The sequence below is a fragment of the Podarcis pityusensis genome (genome assembly GCF_964106645.2).
Source record: "Podarcis pityusensis genome assembly, chromosome: 10".
NCBI lineage: Eukaryota > Metazoa > Chordata > Lepidosauria > Squamata > Lacertidae > Podarcis > Podarcis pityusensis.
In genome coordinates, this window is record NC_138035.1 from 29,171,949 (window position 1) to 29,199,798 (window position 27,850).

The window sequence follows — 27,850 nt, forward strand, 5'->3', positions numbered from 1 at the left end:
GAGTGGTATGGCCCTAGCCCCCACCTGAGCATCGGACAGGAGCCACTCCTCCTGGATCCTTTTAACAGGATACCCTTACCTGTGGAGGGGCAGGCAGAGGCTACAACCTCCCCTCCAACCAAGACTTGGCTTACCCAATGCCTATCCACCAATCGAGGCATTATTGGCTCGCCACCAAAGCACTGACACCTGCAACCAACACTCAATGCCCTCCACTATATTGCATAGCCAGATATTATTGCCAGCATCCGAGAGGTGGACCCCAACTTGGTGGAAAAGCACCTCCTGATTAACATTGATGTCTGGGTGATGAATCACCCAGCCATTGGAACGCTCCATCCTGTGACCGATGGCGCAATTGGCCTGCTTCCATGCCTGATTCATGCTAGCAGGGTTGGGGCTGTTGCTCTAACAATGTCTCCAAAGGCCCTGCCAACCAGGTATTTATCCTTCCTCTGGACGCGATGCCGAGCGCTGCTACAGATCAGTTGGCACCGCGCCTAGGTGAACGCCCCCTAGATTCCTGCTGCCATTGGCCAATTTGGCGGCAGGAGTATGATCGGGCCAGCAATAGGCCAGTTCACAGAGGAGACTCAGTGCCCGCCCGCAAAGGCACCCACCTGAGGAGGGCAAATGGACATTCTGCAAGCACTCCTTTCCTTGGAGACTGTGTGTATGGCAATGCTGAAACACCACAGTCCCAAGATCTTCTATGCCAGACCTTTCGGCTTCCTGGAAAGGAAGGCCAGCTATAGATCATTCCTTTTTCAAGCAGAAGTTTCAGGGTCTGGCATGTTTAGCTGACAAAGCTGGCATTAAGAGTAGATAACATCAGGCACTTGACTCTGCTTCTGTGGGATCCGTATAGTGTTGCCTTTTAGCCCATCTCCCTGATGCATTGGATACTATTAACCAAGCAGAAGCATAGCATTTACTTGCAGCAGAAGTTTATGCCTTAAGGGGAATGTAAGCTGAGCAGTTAATGTGCATGAAAACTGGACATTGTCCACATTCATGCATCATCCTCCCATGAAGAGGGAATTCTGCACATTTCCCGGTCAATATATACAACCTACAATACTCCTTGGGGAATGAGCATGTCTCAGCTGAACTTTGTACATATGCACTTTGTGCATAATCCCTAACCGGCCTTAGGGAATGTGCATATATGTACTGAATTTAATGCATTATTCAGCCATTAGGCATAATCTTCAAAGGTCCCCTGGCTCACCACCTACCTTGGTCCCAGGGCCTGAAGTTCCCCTCCCCTGAAGCAATCTCCCAAACTGTGACTGCTGACACAGCCACTTTTAATTCAGTACTAAGTATGGATGGGGGACAAATTTGATTTAGTCTGCAATTAAATACAAATTTACCAAACTCACATTTTCTGAAACAATATGCAAATTGGAACCCAGGCTTCCGTTGAAGTTCACACGTATCTGAATTTTGCAATGAGTTCTTCAGCTAAGTAATGCGTACAAAAACACCCATCCCAGGGGAGAGTGTGCATGAAAATGGAACATATTAGTGAAAATACCACAGAAATGCTTTATGTTAGGGGAAATTGCTTTTCAAAAATGTGTACATTAGGAGAGATGATGAATTTTTATGAGGGTGCATTTTTTTTAGAAAATTGCAAACTGATGTAGAAATATGGAGAGATGAGAAAAATGAGAAGCCAAGTGAATCTCTTCACTTAACCCTAGTGCCAAGTCCGTTTTACTTCCATGGCTCCCAAGCAAAGGATCCTGAAAGGAATTGTTTTGTGAAGGGGGGTAGTAGCTCCCCTTTGAGGTTTTCTGAGGAGAGCCAAGAGAGGCAAAATGGATTTCCTGCCAGTATGGAAATGCAGACGTATTGCAAGCATCATAAGATACAGTGTGACATGGGAGAGCTGCCCTCTAACCAACCGTTCTGAAATTAGCACAATAAATGCAATCTTGTTTGAATACAGGAATTTTATTATTTGCTACGTTTGCATCCCATTGTTCCTCTGAGGAGCTTAGGGTAGCACACATTGATCCCCGCTGCCTCATTTTATCCATGCAACATCTCTGAGAGACTGAATGGCCCAAGATCACAGTCAACCTTACAGCTGAGAGAGAGGTAAGCCCCCTATAGGGTTATTAAAGAACTCCACTAAGATATGATCAATGGTTCTTTTAATCATCTCTAGTGTGCAAATGAACGCCCACTGCCGGATTTACGTATAAGCTAAACAAGCTATAGGTATACGGCCTCGGTCCAGTATACCTGAAGGTGCATCTCCACCCCCATTGTTCTGCCCGGACACTGAGGTCCAGTGCCGAGGGCCTTCTGGCGGTTCCCTCACTGCAAGAAGCCAAGTGACTGGGAACCAGGCAGAGGGCCTTCTTTGTAGTGGCACCCACCCTGTGGAACGCCCTCCCACCAGATGTCAAAGACAACAACAACTACCAGACTTTTAGAAGACATCTGAAGGCAGCCCTGTTTAGGGAAGCTTTTAATGTTTAATAGACTATTATATTTTAATATTTTGTTGGAAGCTGCCCAGAGTGGTTGGGGAAACCCAGCCAGATGGGCGGAGTATAAATAATAAATTACTACTACTATTACTACTACTACTACTACTTCTTAGGGCCCCACTCTCTTGCCCCCCCCCCCAATTTCACTATTAATATACTTTTTCTTAATTGTATTTCAGTTCAATAATTACTTTGATAAAATACATATTTTGTTATGCGCAAATGGCTTTAGATACCTATTAGGTCCATAAATTACCATATAGCATATATTCAACACAAAAAACAGTGACAATTTGTTGTTGACAAAGGACAGCTGGATATATAAAGGGCCCCATTACCTTCAGTAGCTTAGGGCCTCATCAAACCTAAATCCGGCCCTGTGAATGCCCATACATGCAAGCAAGCAAGCAAGCAAGCAAGCAAGCAAACAAACAAACCTGTCTGTACACAGTGTGTGCTTGTTATTAGATCAGTACCATCAAAAATTAAATGTGTTGACACACACTTCCTGTTTTTAGAACAAAGAGCATAGGAAACAACTGAGGTTAGCCTCACATTGTGGCAAGCACAATATTAACAGGCGAACCACCCACCAATGCACGGCTGCAGAGGTGGCAGCACAGAAATGCATTGGTATTTTGTGGTTTCCTGTTCTATAACCAGGACAAACTCTTTAGTGCAATATTTTCCCCATCATAAGATTCACACCCAATAAATTCTCCCTCGCCTGACAAAATTTTATGTAACAGGCATCTAATATAACTATGTAGATGTTTAGGCTTTCCTATATGATCAATAGAATTAAAAGATATGAGAGGGAGAGAGAAGGTGTCATTGGCATGCATATTGCATTACATAGGACAAGTTTTTCCCCAAGGAGCTTACGATCTAAAATCCTAACTTCAGCACATTTATATAAGCACATTTCTTTCTGTTTTTAAATGAAAAAAAAAAAAAAACACATTATAGAATACTGGAGAGGTTCCTTAAATCCTCATTCCATCCTTAGATATTTCTGAAAAAAATTAAGTGGAAGGAATTCATTTTCTGATATTTCTTGATTCTTGTCACAAGTGAAGAAAGAGACAATGAAGAAGAAAAAAGAATGCATTGCGATCACTGAAAATGGCCATCACAGCAGCCACGCAATCAGTCTTTTGCCATCTACCCTTCCACTGCATCATGGTAAAAGTAGTATCTCTGTGCTGCATCATGGTGATGGTAGTATGTGTTCCTCAAAGCAGGGAGAAAGCATGTCAAATGTTAATTGAATATTTAATGCTTTGACGTAAATAATTTGGTTTTGGTTTCAGGCACAGGTGCAGATCTGTATCTATTTATGTGAGATGATTCATCCATCATCTCTGTTAATTATGTGATTATTTCCTCAAGCAAGGGAAACAATGGAATGGGCTATATCAATTAAGATGATTTTTCACTGGCACAGGCTATGAGCTGTGCTGCTCTGTAATAATCTTATCATAATCAAATGAAAGAGGGATATTTTGTCGTGCAAGGCAGAGCGACATCACTAGAATATTCCAGTTGAAATGGGAAATTAGATTGGCTTTTGCTGTGAAAATGTTTCCTGTATTCAAACATGGAAGAACATGCACGCATGGTCCCGTTGTAAGTGCATTTAGAATATTCTCTAGTCTGCTTTTCTTCTGCAAAAGGGACTCAAAGTAACTAAGAGCGTAACCATCAAAATAATCAACACAGTACATCAAAAACACTATAATGAAGAGAGAGAAAAGCAGAAGTAAGATTTACAGGCTGTTAAGAAACTACACTTCATCGGCAGTAAAAATAAAAGTGACTAAATGCCTTTGTTTCAATTACAGTGTCATGTTCTTAATTTGAATCATCAACCTTTGAATCACTTTAACTGTAGTTTGACTCATTCAGCTTTGTGTCTGGACCCAAAGGTCAAGAGGAAGAGACTGAAACTGGGTGGTAGAGCCTTGCATGCAAAACAGAGCAAAGGAAAGACCCTCTGTAGCAAATACTGGGAAGCCACTGCCAATCATGGTGAGCAATGTGGGGCTAGACGGATTAAGGGTCTGATCTGATATGGCAGCTTCCTCTGTGGGGGAAAGTGCCATTTGAAGTCAAATGGGACTTATCTCAGAGCAAGCAAGTGTAGGATTAGCTTGCCCATGATTAGGGCCAGGTCTGCTCCGCAGTGCAGTCCTGTGCATATTTACTCAAAAGTAAATCCTACTGTATCCAACGGAGCTTACTCCTTAGTAAGTGCATTTAGAAATGCAGCCTCAGCCAGGTAACTCTCTGGTGTTTCAACCAACCAACAACAACAACAATAATTTATTATTTGTACCCCACCCATCTGGCTGGGTTTCCCCAGCCACTCTGGGTGGCTTCCAACAAAGATTAAAAATACAACAAACTGAAACTGACACGGGGACAAATAGAAGAAGACGCCTTCACCCCGGTATGGTTACCCTTTATCACATATACCAGGGGTCGGCAAAGTTTTTGTGGCTTGTGTTCACAGTCCTGCAGACGCCATGGTGAGCTGGAGTGTGTGTGTGCTTACGCACGCATGCGCAAATGCTATTTCTGACGCTCCTTCCAGCACGGAGGAGGCGTGCGCAGCTTCCCATTGGCTGCAGGAGTTTCCTGCAGCCAATGGGAAGCTGGCCAGCATTGCAGAAGGCGGTCCCCACTCTGCTCTGCACCGGGTTAGTGCGGCCCATGGGAGCCGACCGAGTGGGCCAGTTAAGCGACCCTATGGGAAGCTGTGAGAGGGTGTTGGGACTTTGCCTACATGCAGCTTCCCACAGAAGCAATTAAGGAGTAGGCCGAAGGCCAGGAAGACTGAGCAGGGGGAGTTATTCTGCCTGGTGATATGGGACCTTGGATACAACTCTGCTATTGGATAAGGTCACCCATATAGGCATGATGACTCATGACTTTCCTGTGTTGGTTGGTCAGTGGTTGTTTGAGAGTTAGTTGGAGTTTGTTCAGAGAGAGAGTTAAGATCCGTGTCTGTATCTTGTATATAGTAACTTGTGAGCCTGCTGTAAGTAATAAACCTCTAAGTAACCAAGTTACTAGTAGCAGCATCTTGTTCCTGCTTCATCCTGCTAGCTTGCAACCGACTGCTTCTGGACAGTCTGCGTATGCTTTGCAATATTCAACAAGCATCTGCGTAGGCTTAACAAAACTTTTAATCTATTGAATTTCTGCCTCACATTTGTAGTCCATAGTGCTGTCTTGTAGCAGCCTCCAAGTATAAAGCTATACAACTAAAAGTACACACACACACACACACACACACACACACACACACCAAACTAGATTCTGAGCAAGAAGCTACTGGATCCACATTCTGTAGATGATCAAAAAGATTCTGGACCTTCATTTGCCTCTAAACCCTAAAGGGTTTTTTTTAAAAAAAGGAAGCAGTGCCTAGAGACAAAGGAACATTACTCTTTCACACGGTCCTGGTAGCACAACTGCGATATGCTGACTGCTGCAAAAGATGCCCTACATCTAAGAAAATGGCTCATTAAATTTTGGGATCTTGTTATAATGAACATCAATGGCATATGCACATCCAACAAGGGAAAATTTAAAATCAACAATTGTGGCGAAAGTGGGATTATTTCAAAGTTGTCATATTCAAAAGCTAAACAAGTTATTGCTAGAAGTAAGCCCTTTCCCTTTGCTGCAATGAAGCTTAAATTGCAAAAAGAAAGGTAACCCCAATTAACCAAACATTGAAAGCAATTTAAAACAACTAGCCAAGATACAAATAATGGGTTGTATCCCATGCTAGTCCTACTCAGAGAAGACCCACTTAATACACACGACGAACTTAGGTTCATTTGTTTCAGTGGGTCTACTCAAATACAACTCAATACTCTTAGCTAAAATGCTGCAATGACTTCAGTAAACTATGTTCATCTGTTTTTAACATATGGAATTACAGAAGATTTTATAGACCAGCAGAAGGTAATGCACCTCACATCTTCAGTGCATCAGATTCTTTCGTAGTAGCAGTAAGGTATAAACCCATATAATAAAAAGCACCAGAAAATTTTCAGTTACATCCCTGACCAACAATTTACTGGGCACGTGCTGTTCCACTGGAGCTTCATAGACTTATAGGATTCTTTTAGACCTGTAGACAACAATTCACTACCTTGTACCTTGGTTCCCAAACTGCTTGGTTTCCAAACAAATCGGCTCCTGAATGCTGCAAACCCAGAAGTAAGCATTTCGGTTTGCGAACGTTTTTTGGAAGCTGAATGTCCTTTTTGGCTGTCGGCATTGTTTCTGGGGCCCATCAGCCAATCAGAAGCCACGCCTTGGTTTGCGAATGTTTTGGAAATCGAACGGACTTCCAGAACGGATTGAGTTCAAGAACCAAGGCACCACTGTACCGAGGTAGGATCTTTGCTTCCTAATGGGCACAAGAATGCCATTGTTCATGTTATCCATAGTAGGGTGTACCACGTGGAGAAGGCAGAGGTTTCTGTGGGAAAGACATGCCTCAGTGGCATATCACATGCTCCCAAAATTCAAGAATTTATTCAAGAAAATGGATTAACAGATGACAATGGGCTCCATTTATAAGTTTCTGGGTAACCACTTTCAAGATAAAATGCAGCCATATGCTTCCCACCCCATGTCATAAATCTGGTTCCTATTACCATTTTCATTAGTTACTAGGGGTTGTACCCCTGCCCTCTTTGCTCGCCACCCCCTTACAACTCACCAACCCCCCCTCCCCTTACAGCTAGCCCCCCTAAACCCACCCCTTACAGCACCTCAAAACCCTCTCCTTATACTCCAGTAGCATCCAGTGAGGCAATAAGGGTGGGGCTCTGTTGCTCTCCTGGCTTCCCAACACTACAGGGTGGGGGTCACTATTGCGTATTGAGAGGGGGAGGGGAGAGTTAAAATGTAAGTCCCATTGCCTGTTAAAAGCCTTTCATTTTCTTTGATGACGTTTAACTGATGGTGTTGATGCTTTCTTGCTTTCAGGGACGGTTCAGAACTCAGACTGAGTGATGGCCATAATGGCCCTGAAGATCTCTCAGGGTCAAGTAGGCCTCTGAAGAACTCAGCACCTGGCTGGAAGATGCAGCTCTGCAGAGATCATTGGCTTGGCCTGAGTTCTGAATCATAGGCTGGGGAAATGCAGGCCCATTGTCTTCCACAGAGCCTGTAGAAGGATCTACCCTTCCAACTGCTTCTGTTTCATCAGTATTGCTGCCAGACGGCTCCCAGACACATGAAAAGTCCATGGAATACTTTTCTGGAGACTTGTTGGGGTGAGCAATGGCCTCACTCCCTTCTTTGTTCTCATCCTCTTTCACTTCTGATGTCACGGGGAAGCTCTCTGATGATGGAAGAGTCCTTGGACAACCTCCAACCTTCTGGTTTGGGACCTTTGCTTCTTGCAGAAAAGACTCACTCTCCTGGTCTGCCATGATGCTGTAGGCAGGTGGCGGTGACCGGTTGTCCCAAGTTTCATGGAGCACTTTGTAGGAGTCAGGGTCGCTGTCCTCACTGCCACTGATCTCTTGAGTAAGAGGGTCGTAGGTGAAATACACCTTGCAGGGCTCAATCTCGAGAGAATCATCGGTGTGGAAGAAAAAATAGCCCCGGTTGGTAACGCAGCTGGATGAAGAATGTCCACTAGTCTCTGGTGCATCCGTATGAGTAGGATGTTCCTTGGGAAGGAGGAGGCAAGGCTCTTGATTGCCTTTCTGCATCACCTCAAGCACAGAAACATCTGGAACTGCTGCAGCCAGGTAGAAGGAAGACATGGGCGCTGGCGAGGAGAGCCACTTCTGTTGGTTTTAGTGGGGAAGTACAAAAAGAAAATAAAGGGTAATGTTCAAACAGGTGCAATGCCACCATCAAAGAAACAAGCAGAAGTTGGCGAGTGTTCCATTCATGTATTCAATTCATGTATTCAATAAATTGAACTCATACAGAATAGCTTCCCCTGATCTATAATCCAGGGCTGGGGAATTGGATCCAGTTGGCAGGACCCATTTTGACAGGTGAGCTGTCTCTTTTTGTATAACACCCTGAGTTCTAACTGATGCAGAGTGGTTTAAAAATATGTCAACAAATAAATAATAGCAACGACTGTGGTCATGCTACTTACAATAAGGGCTAAAACTGGAGGGGAAGAAATGTGTTTCAGTTTGCATTTTCACATGACTCTACCAAATTTGCACTTCCTTGAAACAACATGTGGGCTGAAAAGCAGCTCCCTCCTTCAACATTCACACTTCTCTGAATTTTGAGATGCAGTTCTCCAGGCAAATAATGTGTACAAAAATGCATTTTGTTAAGGGAAATTGTACATAAACGTCAGTATATCAGGAGAAATGCACACTATTATTATTTTTTGCGATGACTATTTTTTTCAATAGCGCCAATGTGGGAATGTGGCAAACTCAACATAAGACTGGAAAAATATGAAACTGAGGGAAAAAATGAAATTGATGGATTAATCCCTACCACAGATATGCAATATTTGTGTGGATTATGACTTGTCTAAATTTACCAATAGCAACCTTCAGACAGACAAAAATCAGATTGAATACAAATACTACAATAGGAGGGACTGAGAGTCTTTGCTGCGCCTCACAAAAAAACATGCAAAGTGAAATGTTGCAAGCTGCACTTAAGGTTGGATAAATGAGAAGCTTAAGATAAGCAAAAACTATCCATCCCAAATTATAGGCAGCAGTCTTGTCCTCCATCTCCTTACCCCCTCAACCTCCAATTCCACCTTACCTGGATATCTCCTCCATGGACAGCAGTGAGAGACGGGAAGAACTCAGCAGGGTCTGGCAAATGGATCTTCAGCACCTTCCTTAAGCTAAAGCAAACAGAGCTTAGGGTGAGAAGGGTGCAAAGGGAATATGGGTTTGGACAACAGTACAACTAAGCATAGCCAGGAATGCAGGAGGGTGGTGGACTAGTCGTGTGAATGTTTGGCAGCTCTTTAAGCAGGGCTTTGGTTGATGGACATCTGATGCCCTTTTAAACATATTGTGGAAGGGGGGGATTATTAGGTTGTCTTTGTTCTTATTTTTATTAGTGGGCATTTTATATTGTAATTTTATGTTGTGAACCGCCCTGAGATCTACAGGTATAGGGCGGTATACAAATTTAACAATTAAATAATAAAAAAATGTAATTTGTTCAACTGAAAAAAGGCAAAAAGGGTATTAACAGCAACATAAAGCCATTGCCTAGTAGGTAAAAGACCCCTGGACAGTTAAGTCCAGTCAAAGGCGACTATGGGGTTGCAATGCTCATCCTGCTCTCAGGCCAAGGGAGCCGGCGTTTTTCCACAGACAGCTTTCCGTGTCATGGTGCCAGCATGACTAAACTGCTTCTGGCACAACAGGACACCGTGACGGAAACCAGAGTGCATGGAAATGCAGTTTATTTTCCTGCCACAGCGGTACTTATTTATCTGCTTGCACTGGTGTGCTTTCAAACTGCTAGGTTGGCAGGAGCTCAGACAGAGCAATGGGAGCTCACCCCATTGTGTGGATTCAAACCACAGACCTTCTGATCAGCAAGCCCAAGAGGCTCAGTGGTTTAGACCACAGCGTCATCTGTGTCCTTATTATGAATGAAATCTAAGGACATTCTCCCTCCTCCTCAGCAACAACAACAGAAACAGAGGATTTGGATGACTGGGAACCATGTGAGATTTCTGACTTAGGTCTCAAAAATTCAGAGAAACCTTGATGCCATTTTTTCAGGCTGGTTCTGCCCATTCAGCAGAGTGCAGCGGTAGAAACATGAGGCAGTGGAGAAGACAGACTGTACTCCTTCAGACTGCAGGGGTGTGTGTGGGTATCATGTCTGAAGATTCCCCTTCAGAAGAAAACTCCTTGCACGAAGAAAACTAAAGCCTAGGGGAGAAAGGTTCAAGATGAGTCCTTTCCTTGCTCAGCTAATTTTCTGCTTAGGAAGTGCTTACATCAAGGATCATTAAAAGTGGAATCTTCCAGCTGCAGTCAGAAGCTACAGCCCATTCTACCACCTCATTCCCATCACATGCAGAAGTGATCATTATCACAGTATAGCTGTTGGCTAAGGAAACAGTTAGTGTCAGAGTATGGAAGCAAGATCTCTGTTCCCTGTTACCGTTTTGATGCCGGTGATTTGCCCCTCAGGAAAATGGCAATGAAGAAGGGGAAGATGAAGACGAGACTCCCCAAAAGGGTGAGAAGAACTGCCAGGAGCAGACTTGGAGACGATGCATCCCCTACAAAGAGGAGGAATTAGCCATTCATGGAAGACAGTTGATTCCCATCTGAACCAAAGGAACAGGTGTATACAAATCACCTCTTAAAATTATCCACCCTATTGGTGTGCAGAGACACAGAATTTCTCCAGGTGTGGGAGAAATTCACCAACACAGGGTTGGTTCTTAGCAGTGTTTGTTTCCTAAGATTCTTTTTGCATGTGGTGCTGCAACTGTGTTGTTAGGCTAGCCCCTTTCCTACAACCTCCACAGTGTCCCAGACTATTGTCATTCCAGGGAATTGTGAGGGAAGAAGGGAGGAGGAATGGTTGGCATTACTAACACCCTCCCACCCACCCACCCCTACAGTGGAGAATATTCAGAAAAAGTTCTGCAAAGTGGCGTTATTTTCTCTAAGGGGTTAGAAAAGAGAGAGCGCAATCTCAGAATTTTTCTCTGAAAAAAATGTTTTCGGGGAAATTTTGGCTCAGCCTTCATCCTCAGATTTAAGGGTGCATGGATTTAAGGGTGTGCAACTCAATGCATCCCTGCAAGTGTTGGTCTCCATTCAACAAAAAAGTGGAAGGGAATATTTATATATGGGTGGCTGAAGCACTTTTTGTAGTGCTGCCTTGAATAATTAATAGCAAATAATATTTGCACTTCTATTTTGTTGCTCTCCCCTTGCAAACACACACCTTGATAACCTCTAAAGTGTCCCATGATGGCTTCCAGATTAAAAGCAGATATGTACAACAAGGGGGGAAAAATGAGAAGGGCCTAAAAACGGTACCTATAGAATAGGAATGGGGGACCTGTGGCCTGCCAATGTTGCTGGACTACAACTCTCATCACCCCTGACTGCTGCATCCTATTTTATGGGGAAACCCCAGAAGGGTTGGTTTTTTTAAAAAAATACTTAATTTCAGCAAGGGGAGACTCAGGGGCCCCATGTAAACAAACTTGCTGTAGTAAGTATGCTCAGGCCTGCAGCCTACGAGGATCAAAAAGGGTTTGAAAATCCATACTTTGAAGGGGGAAAATGTATAAAATTACACTTTTAAGTGTGAATCTTCATGCAGTTTTTTTTTTAAATGCAGTATCTCAAATTAATGTCTGAATGAGACTGAACAGACTTATGGGTGATCTCATGTGAAATTGACATCGGCTAAAAATAGCCCAATTTGCTCATTCCTAGAGTGGCAGGCTGTATGGGCAAAGGCCTCTGATAATGCAATATGTTTTTACACTGACAGCTACATTAGGCAAATTAAGTTATAAATGTGTTATAACACAGTGGCACCAGATGGCGCTGCAGAACTGAAATCTCAACTCAATATTTTCCATTGTGAGAAGTTTAAAAAGTTTTTTTTTCCAGAGTGTTTTCATAGTGTTTTTTGAACAGCTGTGTAGATCTAGCCAGGCTGGAAAGTACAGTGGTACCTCGGGTTAAGTACTTAATTCGTTCCGGAGGTCTGTTCTTAACCTGAAACTGTTCTTAACCTGAAGCACCACTTTAGCTAATGGGGCCTCCTGCTGCTGCCGTGCCACTGGAGCACGATTTCTGTTCTCATCCTGAAGCAAAGTTCTTAACCTGAAGCACTATTTCTGGGTTAGCGGAGTCTGTAACCTGAAGCGTATGTAACCTGAGGTACCACTGTATATGCGTTTCTCGGAGATTCCCCCCCCCCATGCTCCAGTACATAGATACACCCCTGATTACATAATGCAGAGCCTGTTTGACACTAAGTCCACCCCACCCCCCCAATTTATAAAGGCTTTGGGGTCCTTATCTGTCCCATTTTTCATGTATCCTACAGGTTTTGTTCTGTGAGCCTTACCTTTATGGGTTGTCCATGTTACAGGCACACTCCATTTGCTCCATGTGCTATTGTAAAGAGCCGTGCTCTTTTTTACCTTCACACGAACAGCGGCCTCATACATTGTGTCGGGAGAAAGAGTCTCAAATTTCATCCACCTCTGATCCTGAATATTGGAGCCGATTATGTAAGCCTGCAAGATAGGGAATGATTTCAGACTGTGTGCACTCCTTGGTTATACACAACATGTTTGTGCATTGCTGCCCTCTAGAAGAACATAAGAAGAACGTAAGAAGAACCCATCTAGTCCAGCATTCTGTTCTCATCTGGCAGTGGATGTAGTTCATGGGTAGTAGCCACTGATATCTTTATCCTCCATGAATTTATCTAAGCCTCCCTTAAAGTAATCTAAGTTGGTGACCATCACTACTACTTCTTGGGACTGAATTCCATAGTATAATTATGCACTCTGTAAATAAGTATTTTCTTGAGTAATTATGAATCTTCCAACAATTAGCTTCATTGGATGTTCCCAAATTCTAATGTTATGGGAGGGCAGGAAAAATTTTCACAATCCACTTTTTTTTTTGCACCAAGCAGAGTTTTTATACACCTCTACCGTATCTCCTCTAGCTCACCTTTTCTCTAAATGAAGAAGTCCCAAATGCTGTATCCATTACTACTACTATTACATTAAATTTGTATAGCATCCGTCGATTTCAGGGTGCTTCACAACATAAAACTACACTATAAAAACTGCAAAATACATGATAAATATAAAAACAGCAACAAACCAATAATCCCCTCCTTCCACGACACATTTAGGGCACCGGATGTCAATCAGCCCAAAGCCTGATTGAAGGGGACAGTTTTTGCCTGGCACCTAAAAGTGTATAATGAAGGTGCAAAGCAAGCCTCCCTGGGGAGAGCATTCCACAAATGGGGAGCCACTGCAGAAAACTCCCGTTCTTGTGTTGCCACCCTCCAGACCCCTCAAAGAGGAGGTACTCGTAGAAGGGCCTCAGATGATGATCTCAGGGTCCAGGTGGGTTCATATGGAGAGAGGTGTTCCTTGAGGTATTGTACTGGGATCTGCCCAATAATTCCTTAATCTCTATATGGACACACACTCAGTGATTATCCTGATCTGTTCCGTTAGAGTTGATCAACTGATTGAGGCATGAGAGCCTGACTTCTTTGACCTTCGACTTAACTTCTAATACAAAAGGTATGGGCAGCTAACCAATAAATACTTCACTTTCTCACAGGGGCTCAGCCATGTGATGTGTCACATGATGTCACCCAGCATGTGCTGGGTGGGGGCAGGACACATGGAGGGCGATCTTTGCCTTTGCTCGTTCCAGCCCCCACCCGGCTCCTGGGCTCCCAGGTAGAGGCTGGAGAACGCAGAGGGCACCCGGCTGTGGCGGGAGATGTCAGCCCCCTCAAAATTGGGGGTGGGGGCTCAGTGCCCTGCCCACCAATATTGAGGGAGCTGAAGTACCTTACACCCCCTATAGTTGGCACCCCTGCTTTCTCAAGAGGAGGTTGCATTTCTGCGGCACCTCTAAAATGTATCACTTTATTGTTTTGGATCTTGTATTAGAATGGCTTTCTGGGTCCAAGGAAAGGAAAGGAAAGTGGACTACAAAAGAATAAACCAGATCAAATCTTTACCATTCATATAGATGTCTCTTCACACTCACCTTACTAGGATCTTTTTTTATATATCGTATTTGGTACTCCACCTCATTTTCTAAATAATGTGAGAGAGCACAGAGCTTCCAAGTTAAATTGTAGGAAAGCTTGTCGTCATTTTCCATTTGGACGTTGCAAGGAGACCGCAGTTGAACTAAAGAGAACAAGAGAGGACCAGCAGGTAACATTAACAACAAAACTGCTGAGCTGGGAACACATTAACTTTTGCTGTGGTTTCAGTGCTTTTCCACTGCTGACTTTTGAATCTGTCTACACATGAAGTTACCCGCAACACAGAGCTATCCTGTTGCTTCTCGAGAAATGATGTTGTTTGGTGCCTTTTCTCTGAAACCAGCTTCAATCTGAAAGGAAAACTGGAGCCGCACCCGCTTGGCAGTTAAGCTGACGTGTGTGCATTTGAGACAGGCATTGCACATGTGCAGATGACACCTTCATGATTGACAGTTCAGGGGGGCTGCAGGGGCAGGGAAATCCAACAGGTAATGTGCACCAGGTGAAGACTCTCTAGTGTATAGAACAGCATGCAAATCACAACTTGTAACGCAGCATTTTAAGCCTCTACTGTGTGCCTTAGCCAAAGATAGCAATGGATGAATCTTTCAATTTCAGTTCTTCTCAGTTTCTCCTTTTTCTAATCTTCAGCTCAGCTTAAAACAGTTCCACGTCAATTTGCATTAGAAAAAAATCCTCCTCACGAAAATCTGCTAGCAATTAAGTGTGCATTTCCCCTACGATACAGTACGCATTGCCACATACAATTTTCCCTAATACATACATTTTTGCAGTTTTCCCTAATGCAATTCATTTTGTGTTATTTTCATACATGCATGCAATTTAAGAAAAAAATGTATATTACTTAACTGTAAATAAAACCTTAAAGCAGTTTGCTAAGACTATAAAATATTCTCTTTTTAATGTGTTTTTATGCACCTTTCCTACTAATATACACAGTTTAATGCATTTCTAGGGGGTTGAGAACTGCATCTCAGAATGTGGAGAAGTACAAATTTCTAAGGTTTGCTACACAGAATCATAGAAACATAGAATTGTAGAGTTGGAAGGGAGCTCTGGGTCAACTAGTCCAATCTCCTACAATGCATGACTCTCAACTAGATCATACATGACAGATGACCATTCAACCTTTGCTTAAAGACCTCCAAGGAAGGAGAGTCCACCTCCTCCTGAAGGAGTCCATTCTATTGTCCAACAGCTCATACCATCAGAAAGTTCTTCCTATGTTTAGTCGGAATCACCTTTCTTGTAACTTGAAGCCACTGATTCAAGTCCTAGCTCCTGAAGAAATGAGAAAACAAGCTTGCTCCATCCTCCATGTGACACCCTGTAGATATTTTAAAATGGCTCCCCTCTCAGTCTCCTCTTTCCCAGGCTAAACATACTCAGCTCCCTCAACCTCCCTCACAAGTCTTGGTTTCTAGACCCTTTATAATCTTGGTTGCCCTCCTCTGTAGATGTTCAAGCATGTCAATATCCCTCATAAATGGTGGAGCCCAAAACTAGACACAGTACTCCAGGTGTGGTCTAAGGCAGGATAGAACGGTACTATTACTTCCCTTGTTTTGGGTAGGCTTGCGTTAAAATGCAAGCTGAACTGAATGAACCTACGACACTCCATATTTTGTTAAGTTACAATATCCATAATACTCAGTCATTGGCTATCTTGGCTTGGGATGATGGAGGTTGGAGTCCACAGTTTCCCAATCCTTGTAGAAGGGTCTGTTGTGACAGTAAGCCTCAATCTCTCAGTGAAAATGGGCCTTGCTCCACTCTTTTCTGCATGACTGTCTCACAGATAGAAAATCACAGCCAGTGGTGGAGCAAGCCCAGGTGGGGCCAACTGCCCCCGGGGAGGAGCAAGCCAGGGCTGGGCGCTCCACAGGGCCTCCAAGGAGTCTGCCTGCCTCCTCCTACTCAGCCGCCCTATAGTTTGGGCAGCGGACAGTTTGGGCAGCGGGGAGCCTGCGCTCGCCCAAGCCACCACGTCTCTCCCAGGAGAGAAGCATGGCTCAGGCGCGCTACAGGCCCCACGGTGAGTGCCGCCCGGCATTTTGCAACCCCCTCAGTGGTGACACCCGGGGAGCACCGCCCCTACTGCACCCCCTTCCTCTGCCCCTGATCACAGCTACAGTGCCTGCAGTGAGACAAACCACATTGTCCTCCCATCTTACTTACACCTGTCACTCACTACTGGAGGAACAATAAATGGAACATCTTTGCAGGTAGGGGAACTGAAAGAACCAAGTGTTTGTTGCTGTACAGTCAGGAACCAATGCCACACTCCCTCTGTTTCTGTTGGGGGTGGGTCCCTTTGCAGCAGTCACAGCTGTAACAGCTATAGGGGAAGGGGAGAGACGGAGAGACGTTTACCATTTACATTGCTCTCCCTTTTGACTTAATGCTTATTTATGAAAATAATTTTTAGACCACATTTTTATTTTTTTAAAATCCTAGAAAGGTGGTGGACAGCATATAGAATTACAACGAGATAAATAAAAACACCAATAAAATGTGTCGAGAGAAACATAAGAAAAGACCTGCTGATTCAGGCCAGTGGTCCATCTAGTCCTGCATCCTATTTTTACAGTGGCCAACCAGATGCCTGTGGGAAGCCCAAAAGCAGAACCTGAGCGGAAGAGCACTCTCCCCTCCTGTGGCTTCCAGCAGCTGGTATTCAGAGGCATTACGTCCACTGACAGTGGGCATAGAACTTAGCCACCAGGGCAAATAAGTACATATTCTTTGGCAAAAGAGCCCTGCCAACCTAGGAAATGAAAGAGCTGAACACTAGTTGTTGCATGTTTAGGGGCCAGTGGGGCCCATCTTAAAGGAGTCACAGCCATAACAGGAGTAAGTTTATTGGGTTTGTTGTGGCAATCAGAAGTTCCTCCACCCTGGCCATAGTATCTTGTCTGTCTCATTTACTGTCAGTTTGACACCCAAGAACAGGAGATCTGATGGCAGGATAAGATACCACGTGAAATGACAAGATGGAAGATGTGGTTGGGCTCAGCCCTACTCTTATCTTTGGCCCATTCTAAGTTATGTGGACTTGGTACACACACACACATTGTCCTGACCTTGATGACTGCTAATGTCAAGTTAGTTACAAATAAAGCACCTCTTCTTTGCAACCTTATTTTGGTGCTACTTGGAAGGTGGTGTACTCTTGTTCATTGGAGGCTTTTAAACAGAGGAGGGGTGGCCATCTGCCATGGGTTCTTTAGTGTTATTCCTGCATAGCAGGAGGTTGGATGAGATGGTCCTCTGGGTCCTTTCCAACTCTAAAATTCTATGATGCTAATGAGGGTTTAGGTGCATGGGGCTGTTGCTTTCCACGTGTCTTTCTCCTTGTGAAGGTACACAAACGGCAACTGCATTCACACAATCAAATCCTGGTTTGATAATATAGGAACACAAAGAGCAGCCTTATACTGAGACAGACCATTGGTCCACTTAGCTCAGTATTTTCCACACTGATTGGCAGTGGTTTGGCTTTCAGGCAAGTGTCTCTCCCAGTTCTATTTGGAGATGTGACCTTCTGCATCCAAAGTCTATGCTATACCAATGAGTTACAGCCCTTCCCCAGGGATCTGCACAACTAACTTGCACCCACACATAGTCCAGTTGCTGCCACTTTACTCCTTCCACTGCCCAAGTAATGAAACAAACCCAGAAACTTGACATGAGCCAACAGTGTGACGCGGCAGCTAAAAAAGCCAATGCAATTCTGGGCTGCATCAATAGGAGGATAGCATCTAGATCAAGGGAAGTAATAGTGCCACTGTATTCTGCTCTGGTCAGACCTCACCTGGAGTACTGTGTCCAGTTCTGGGCACCACAGTTCAAGAAGGACACTGACAAACTGGAACGTGTCCAGAGGAGGGCAACCAAAATGGTCAAAGGCCTGGAAACGATGCCTTATGAGGAACGGCTAAGGGAGCTGGGCATGTTTAGCCTGGAGAAGAGGAGGTTAAGGGGTGATATGATAGCCATGTTCAAATATATAAAAGGATGTCACATAGAGGAGGGAGAAAGGTTGTTTTCTGCTGCTCCAGAGAAGCGGACACGGAGCAATGGATCCAAACTACAAGAAAGAAGATTCCACCTAAACATTAGGAAGAACTTCCTGACAGTAAGAGCTGTTTGACAGTGGAATTTGCTGCCAAGGAGTGTGGTGGAGTCTCCTTCTTTGGAGGTCTTTAGGCAGAGGCTTGACAACCATATGTCAGGAGTGCTCTGATGGTGTTTCCTGCTTGGCAGGGGGTTGGACTCGATGGCCCTTGTGGTCTCTTCCAACTCTATGATTCTATGATTCTAACCTGCAGTAAAACCATGGCTTCTTGTTATGTGCTAATCGGAGAATTGGCTTCTAAACAAGCCAGAATTTGGAAACCAACTTTTATACCCTGGTACAAAGCTGGCTTCTGGATCTGGAATGTTTGGAAGCCGTTAACCATAGTTCCCTGTTTTCATGTAACCATGGTTTCCGGTCTGTGCAAAGGAGGAACAAAGCTAGAGCAAAGGGGCTGGGAGTAGATGCATAGAGCTCAATCCCCAGATTTGATCATGGGAACCAAGGCAGGGCACAGCCTTGGTTGTGTGTGTGAATATATATTTGGGGTTGGGTTTCTAGGACAGTTTGGGATTATAGCTGCCCAGTGGGTGCCTGTGCGTTACATTGGATTGTGAAGCATCACAATGACTTCCATCCAGGCAAGATTATTTGCCCTGAGATGAACTTATCTCCTATTATCCACAGCTGAACACCAAACGGGCTGTGTAGAAGCTGTCAAATGGGAGCTCAGGTGCAGTGAATAGGTAAAGGCATGATATCAGAATAATTCAACATGGTACCCTCTAGATGTTGATGGACTCAAACTCCTGTCCATCTGAGCTAGCATGGGATGAGGGGAGCTGTAGTCCTGCAACATCTGGAAGGAACCTTGTTGTATGGTCCGAAAAGATAGCACAGTGCATCAAGAAATGTAGGTACTTTAAACTCACGGTTCTGAAAAGGACACATCCTTTGATTCTGCATCCACGTCCGGTTCTGCCCAGTACGGCAATACACTTCCACAAGAATAGCGTGTGTAATAGTCATGTCAAATTTCTGAAGACAAATAAAAGCGTTATTGTGATCATGATCAGTTATACTATCATTAAGGATGTTGGAAATAATAGTTGGAAAGGCTGGTATCTATAATTTGAACCCATCAGCTGGTGAGTCAAAAATACCTGATAGCTGTGCCACACCTGCTCACCCCACCACCCAGCTTCACAAGTTATAACTGGAAGTGGCAATGGGTGAACGTGTCAGTTTTGGTTTCTTTCTCTCTGTTTCTCACTTTCCTAGTTCAGTTCTCCACATTTCTATATCACTTTCCTCCCCACCCCCAAAAAAGCCTTCATGAAAATTAATCAGCACTTTAGTGTGAATTTATCCTAATACACACATTTTTATACATAATTTTGCCGAACATGCACATTTTTACAAAGCAGTTTCCTATAATACACAGGTAATGCTATTTTCATGAATACATGTATAGAATCAAAGAATTTTAGAGCTGGAAGGGACCCTCAGGATCATCTAGTCCAACCCCCTGCAATGCAGAAATATGCATCTGTCCTATATGGGGATCAAACCTGCAACTGTGGTATTACCAGCATCAGGTGAGCTATCCCATTTCAGTTTGTGCAGTTTGTGCATTATTTTGGAAAGTGCAAATTAGGTTCATCTTTAAAAGTGAAGTTAATCATCATCATCATCATTCAATGGTGAGTTGCTTTAAACACTTTGTACTCTTTAGTAATTTTATGGGTTGTGATTGTAAGGCCCCTTAAGGACCACTCTCACTGCAGAAAGGCAGCATATGAATGTAACAGATAAATAAAAAATAAGACACATATCCCAGGGCTGTTAGATTAGTTTTCAGGCTGCAGTATAGATCTATCCATAGAAGAATGGTGTGAGGCAGCTGTGGGGAATCTTTGGCACTCCTGATGTTGCTAAACTGCAACTCCCATCAGCCTCACCAAGCATGGCTAATGGCCAGGGATGATGGGTTTTGCAGTTCGGAAACATCTGGAGAGCCAGAGGTTCCCTGCACCTGATGTGGGAGGAATATCAGAGGAATGCTGCCCCTTTTTCCTCCCCCTTCCAATGAAGAAGGAGATAACCAAAACAACATGGAGAGAGGAGTAATGGTGGTATAACCTCTGGTTCCCTACATCCCAACAGTAAATAATTTTGAGTTATTCTCTGCTGCTGGGGCAGAAATTTCAACTTTATGGCACAGATGCTCACAAAGGGAAAACAGACTAAAATTGTAGCAGAATCTAGGGCAGGCATAGGCAAACCTGGCCCTCCAGATGTTTTGGGACTACAACTCCCATCATCCCTGACCACTGGTCCTGTTAGCTAGGGATGATGGGAGTTGTAGTCGCGGTGGGACTTCCGGGGTGGCGCCATCGGCAATGGCGGACTCCCTCTGAACTGGAGGGACCAGCTCCACAGGAATCGGGTCTTTTCCGCTACGGCGAAGCGGGGACCCATTCAAAAATCACAGGCGGATGGAGCCTGTGACCATGGGACTCGGTGGGCACCCTTAGCGCCCCCCCAACCGGCAAAGGAACCCAATAACGGGCTCCGAAGCGAAGAGGGGGAAGTGGCGCGGTGCTGAGAGTCAACTGCTTCTTCTGTGGAGCGAAGCCGCACAGCCATTGCCGGAGAGCGCTGCCTTTTTCCTGGGACAATCTGGCTTCTAAAATAATCACCCGTGAGTACCTAAACTCGGATAATTGGACTCTAAATAAGGACTTGTGAGCAGAAAGGAAAATTGGACTTAAAAGTTCACCTTAATTTGGCGCTGAAACTGGAAGGTCTAAACAGGAAGTCAGCCTTCCGTTTCTTTGTAGATAGATTAAAGCAAAGACATGGCAAACTAGAGCTCAGAAAATCGCCTGTAAAAGATTAACTTTCATCATTTAAAATTGTTGAACCCCCTTCGGAAGCAGGAGAAGAGGGGGGATTTTTCCGGACTGTTTAAACCTGCAGAAGTAAGGGTAAAGTAAAGTAACTTTCCACCGTCCTGATCCTGGAGCGGGGTGTTAGGACTGACGTTTTTTGAAGCTCGTTGACCAGAGACAACGTTTTTGACAGATAGCTATAAGAAGAGAAACTTTGACTCCATTGTTCCCCTTCGCTTCTTAAAGGAACAAATATTGACAAAATATATGAAAAAGGAAACTTTTGTTGCTAGACTTGTCTTTAAAAGAAAGAACAAATAGAAGTTTTCCCCCTAGAGGGAGACTGTGAAACTGTAACTAACTCCGGGGAGCTGACAGCTGTTACAGATTACAATCGTGGGAACAGACATCTGACCTTGCAGGACAATGTATTCAGAAGCTCTGTTGTGTGCTTTCTATAAAACAAATGCCCTACTGGAACAGCTACATGAGAAGATGAATTTAATGGCTGATTCGATTAGAAATTTTGAACAGGCAGTGGGAAATTTTGAACAGGCAGTGGAAAAATATGTGGAGCCCACCCAGGAATTAAATCAGGAGTGTGCCTTGACAGAACAGGCCCAACAGGAACATGAGCTTTCGGATTTGACAAATGAACTTGGAAAAAGCCAGATTTGGAAAGAAAAAGTTTGGTTTGGTTTGGAAATGGGGGGTTGGATAGACCCCCCTATGCAGGGATGTTTGGACTTTTCAAGTCTGGCAATGGGCCGTGAGATGTCTGGGATTGTGGGGGCTCCTAATTTTGGAGGGATTTTGAAACATGTTCTTAAATACCACATGGAGTGTGGATTATGGAAAAGGGGCTGATCTGTCGAGAAGGGTCAAAAATATTGTTAAGCTGGAGTTCCCACGAGTGAAACGAGCAGGAGACAAGGGAAAATACAGATACAAATATGAAGAAGAGCTGCAGAAGGGACATGGAAGAGACTTAAGGGCCTCGGATATAAGGTTACCAGGTTAATGCGCTAGATCGATGGGATAACAAGGACTGACAAAACCCGGGACCAGGAGGAAGGGACGCTGGATGAAGATTGGATTGTTTTTATTTCTTTTTCTACTACTAGGATTGTTTTATAAAATTGATGAATGTTAGAAAAATGTTGGAATGAAATTACTTGGCTTTAGTAAAAATGTTTAAAGAATTATGTAAGAATATTATGGTTATGAGAAGTTGGTAAAAATAAGATTAAAGTTTTAAGTTTTAAGGTTTTTTATAGTAAGATAAGATTAAAATAGTTTAAGGTAATGTAATGACAGAATTTTATGAAATATGGAAAGGATTAGCTGCAACAATTAACAACTAGGATACAAAAAAAAGGGAGGAGGAGGAGGTCAAAGAAAGAAGGTAATGACAGTTGAGGATTTGAGAATAATGGATTTGTTTTTAAATGTCTGCGGTGTATTTTTTTTTTTTATTTGTATTGTGGGATGTGGTTTGTGTTTTTCTCTGTTCTTTCTTTGTTCTTTTTTTTGTAACTCTAAAATTTCCCCCCCAATAAATATCATTTAAAAAAAAAAGGGAGTTGTAGTCTCAAAACATCTGGAGGGCCAAGTTTGCCTATTCCTAATCTAGGGCATGGGTAGGCAAACTAAGGCCCGGGGGGGCGGATCTGGCCCAATCGCTTTCTAAATTCGGCCCATAGACAGTCTGGGAAACAGCATGTTTTTACATGAGTAGAATGTGTCATTTTATTTAAAATGCATCTCTGGGTTAATTGTGGGGTATAGGAATTCGTTCATTTTTTTCTCTCTTCAAAATATAGTCCGGCCCCCCCCCCCAAGGTCTGAGGGACAGTGGACCGGCCCCCTGCTGAAAAAGTTTGTTGACCCCTGATCTAGGGGCACTTGAAATTCTATATTATTGCAGCAAATGTATTTTCAAACAATTATAATGAGAGCAACAAACAGCTTCTCCTCGTTAGCTAGCATTTTCTTATTAGAATACCCACCAAAACGTTCAGCTCACAGCTCCTGTTGGCTATACCTTGCAGTTGACATGTCTCCGGTCCTTTGTACCTGTCAGACCTGTAAGAAACAATTCCTGTGAGGTGCTCTGCTCCTCAAGCTTCACGTTTGGCGGCTGTTTCACACATTCTAGTTATATCCCACTTGGACTACTGCAACGCGCTCTACGTGGGGCTACCTTTGAAGGTGACCCAGAAACTGCAATTAATCCAGAATGTGGCAGCTAGACTGTTGACTGGGAGTGGCCACTGGGACCACATAACACTGGTCCTGAGAGATCTGCATTTGCTTCCAGTACATTTCCAAGCACAATTCAAAGTGTTGCTGCTGACCTTTAAAGCCCTAAACGGCCTCAGTCCTATATACCTGAAGGAGTGTCTCCACCCCCATTGTTCAGCCCGGACACTGAGATCCAGCGCTGAGCGCCTTCTGGCAGTTCCCTCATTGCGAGAAGTGAGGTTACAGGGAACCAGACAGAGGGCCTTCTTGGTAGTGGCGCCCGCCCTGTGGAACGCCCTCCCTTCAGATGTGAAGGAAATAAGCAGCTATCCTATCTTTAAAAGACATCTGAAGGCAGCCCTGTTTAGGGAAGTTTTAAATATTTAATGCTGTATTGTTTTTAACACTTGATTGGGAGCTGAGTGGGGAAACTCAGGCAGATGGGCGGGGTATAAATAATTTATTGTTGTTGTTGTTGTTGTTGTTGTTGTTGTTGTTGTAAGGCAGGGCATTGTGCATTACAGTAGCCCAATTGCGAGGTTAACCAAGACGTGAATCATAGCAACCAAGCCATTCCTGCTATGGCTTGCTCACGTATGCAAGCCTTGACATGCTCTTGCTGTCAGGCAATAAACCATTATGTGTGATGAACCAAGTCAAGTGCTAAATGAATTCTTAGAGGTTAGGGAGGAGCTGCTATCTCCCAATATGCTTTTACAGATTCCAGCTGTCCTTAAAAGTACTAAAAGCACAGAGCAAATGATAAGGGATATTCAAAACAAGCTGGAACATTTCCTCAAACAGGTGGAGTAGCACAGAATACTGCAATAACTTTCAGAGGCAAACATACTGTAAATATTCTTTGCAATAACAGTCTTCTTTGGCTCTATCTGCACCACACATTTAAAGCAGTATCATAATAGTTTGAACAGTCATAGCTTTCCCCAAAGAATCCTGGGAACTGTAGTTTGTTAAGGGTGCTGAGAATTGGTAGGATTCCCCTCACAGAACTAAAATCCCCAGAGTTCCCTGGGAAGAGGGATCGATTGTTAAGCCACTGTAGCTCTGTAAGAGGAATAAAAAAAGGTAAAGGACCCCTGACCGGTGGCATAGGAAGGGGGGGCAGAGTGGGCGGGCCACCCTGGGTGCCACTGTGGGTGACAAGATGGCCCCTGCCTCCCCCCAGCTGTAGAGCGGCCGAGGTCACCCACAGTCCGTATGGGCTGCCGCTCTCGCTCACCATCGCTCTCGCTCGCATCACCGCTCTCGCTCACCGTACAGGCATCCTTACGGGCTGCTGCTATCGCATGGTGACTGTACGGGCTGCTGCAAGCGAGTGGCAGCCCATACGGACTGTGCATGTGCAGCATCCTGTACAGTCGCCGCACATGCGCAGTCCGCACGGGATGCCGCACATGCTCAGTCTGTACGGGCTGTGCTGCCCCGGGTGCTGGAGAGGGTTCGCCACTGCCCCTGACAGTTAAGTCCAATTGCAGATGACTATGGGGTTGAGGCACTCATCTTGCTTTACAGGCTGAGGGAGCCGGTGTTTGTCCACAGACAGTTTTTCTAGGTCATGTGGCCAGCATGACTAAGCCGCTTCTGCCGAACCAGAGCAGCACACGGAAATGCCCTTTAGCTTCCTGCTGGAGCGGTACCTATTTATCTACTTGCACTTTTGGGCATGCTTTCGAACTGTTAAGTAGGCAGCAGCTGGGACAGAGCAACGGGAGCTCACCCTGTCACAGGGATTTGAATCACCAACCTTCTGATCGGCAAGCCCAAGAGGCTTAGTGGTTTAGACTACAGCGCCACCCATGTCCCTGTAAGAGGAATAGGAAAAGGAGACTCCTAACAACTCTCAGCACCCTTTACAAATCACAGAACCCAAAATTCCTTGGGGGAAGTAATTGAAGTTTAGAGTGCTACGATACTGTTTTAAATGCATAGTGCAGATGGGGCATGAGCTAAAAGGCAGCATATGATCCTTAAAAACAAAGACCGAAGAGAGGACAATAGTCCTGATAGACCAACAAGGCTGTTCTTTATCATTCATAAATATATTTCACTCATTACTCACGTTGACTCAAGTCGAACCTCGAGCTGACATTGTGCTTCAGTGATATTTTTCATCGGGATCCAAGTGCAAGAGAGAATCTCCACTGAGTCATAAAAGCAACTGAGACTCGAGGAATCTGTTAATGAAAAGGTGAGGCTAAATAGCATGGAGTTTCATTTGATGCTCTGTGAAAAATACTAAGATAGGTTATTCTGTTTGGGGAGTATAAGAATGGTTTCACACAAGCTCAGAGAATTACTTTCATTTTGGGGCATCCCATTTGCCTTTGGCTGACCTTTGTGGCCCACCTGGACCTTGAATACAGGCAAGGGCACCATCTTTTCCAACCAGAATTCCCTTGTCTTTGCCCACTGAAAACTGTTTTTAACATTGTTATGAGGTGGTTCCCCCCCCCGGGGGGGGAACAGGAGGAAGTAGGCTGTATGTAGAGGCCCTCTTAACCTCTGGTGTTAAAATATAGCCAGGCTAGCTTCCTGTTGGGGTGATAGCCCAGGTTATGGGCCATTCAGGGAAACAAAGGAAAGGAGTTCTGTATGAGATGGCAAATGGGTGGGGTCCCTCCTTCAACTCAGAGATAGTTAGAAAGATGAAGCCAGAGTCTGGAACTGAGTGGCAGTGATGTGAGCCAGAAGCAGAGCAGCAAGCCTGAGCAACATTTGATTTCTGTTTGAATCCAAGGCTGCAGCTATGGGAGAAACAAGACTCTCTGGTGGTGCTGAGCAGCGTAGCTAGCCACTCGGGTGCCTGGTTCAGGGGCATGTCCTGCAGCTGGGGGCCGGGCGATCTGCCCATGGGGGTGGGGTGAGCCTCTCCAATGCTTGGAGCCTCTCTGCCGGCTCCCCCTCAGCTGTAGGGCGACTGAGGGAGAGGCAGTAGGCAGACGTAAGTCCCATGCTGCCGTTTCAGGCAGTGTGGAACCTGCAGGTGCCTAAGCCCACCACATCACTCCTAAAAACATTTGTGAGCCCCCCCTTTTAAAACTCATTTTGTCACCCCCCCCTCAGTGATGACACCTGGGGCGGTCCACACCCCCTGCACCCCCTTCCTCTGCCACTGGGGGTGCTAATGCTGTGAGACCCTTCCATCATAGGCTCAGGTTGTATATTTGTGCAAATAAACCGTATATCATAAAGACCCCACAGTCTCCACTATGCCTCAATCCAAGAAGAAACACAAACTCTGGGTGAGCACACTGCTCAGAGATTGGGGTGGTGTGCAACAATATGCTTCTCAAAAGGGCTTGTTAGAGACATGTACAACAATTTCATCTATTTATGATATGGTGCTACATGCACCCCAATCTCTAAGCAGTAATGGAAGTCGGGGTCTCTGTGCAAACCTTGGGTATGGTTTCCTTGGGAGCCTGTGGCTTCTTCATGGTATATGTATATGTATGTATTTACACTTACATACAAACTGAGCATAAGGTTCAGAGTATTAACACTTCAGCAGCTCTCGGTCCCCCATTAGGGTTCTGGTGGTCACCAAAGCTACTGCTTTGGATTTTCACAGAGAGCATATCAGGCTTCTATGTATTCCCAACTCCAGCTGCAAGAGGAGACTGGCTTTTATTCATATACACACAGCCAAGAGAGTCACACTATAGCACAAGAGGGACCTTCCAGATGTGGTAACCCTAGGGAAGTGTTGAACAAAAATGAATAAATTGGAATGATGTGTAGACGGTTCTGCATAATGCCACCACTAATGCAATATTATTGTGTCAGTGACATTTTGCAACATACATCTGCAAAACCCCACACAAGCCTGGAGGGGCTGTATATGAGGGCACATTATACTCAGACAGTAACCTTCCTCCAATTACTTAGGGTGTTCACAGGACTTGCCTTCAAAATAATTCCATTCATGTATCCTGCAAGGGAGATAATATATGCATGCCACAACAGAAGCCCAAATGTTACTTTGGCTCCAATTATATTATATGGTGATACAACTCACAGTTTATTATTCTGCCCGTTATATGCTGACCCATGAGAAAAATGGTTAGCATTCATCTTTCTACAGTGGGTGGATCAAACATCTAACAAGATTGTGACAGAGTGATTATTAGATAAACCAGTTTTATAGAACTTATTATATGGTGCTGTCATTTGTCACAGGTGCCAAGAAATCACATGCACATTTTTAAAAATGCATTTTATTAATGGCTTTTATGGAGCTTAGTTACATGAGCAGTGAATATAGTAGATATGGATTTTATCAATGACGTATTTTTGAA

The 27,850-nt window shown here is 44.3% G+C and overlaps 1 protein-coding gene across 2 annotated transcripts in view; it reads right to left on the minus strand.

Annotated features, from left to right (window-relative positions):
- Positions 1-1,943: 1,943 nt before the first annotated feature.
- The window catches only part of IL2RB (interleukin 2 receptor subunit beta), a 29,887-nt gene continuing 3,980 nt past the window's right edge, over positions 1,944-27,850 (minus strand). For both annotated transcript variants that reach the window (XM_080971715.1, XM_080971716.1), the window contains exons 3-10: positions 25,612-25,726; positions 23,297-23,372; positions 19,326-19,431; positions 14,291-14,436; positions 12,606-12,777; positions 10,665-10,785; positions 9,294-9,378; positions 1,944-8,332 (exon numbers count right to left, since the gene is read on the minus strand). In XM_080971715.1, coding sequence (XP_080827841.1) covers positions 7,535-8,332; positions 9,294-9,378; positions 10,665-10,785; positions 12,606-12,777; positions 14,291-14,436; positions 19,326-19,431; positions 23,297-23,372; positions 25,612-25,726 — 1,619 coding nt within the window. In that variant the 3' untranslated portion in view covers positions 1,944-7,534. The remainder of the gene's footprint in view (positions 8,333-9,293; positions 9,379-10,664; positions 10,786-12,605; positions 12,778-14,290; positions 14,437-19,325; positions 19,432-23,296; positions 23,373-25,611; positions 25,727-27,850) is intronic.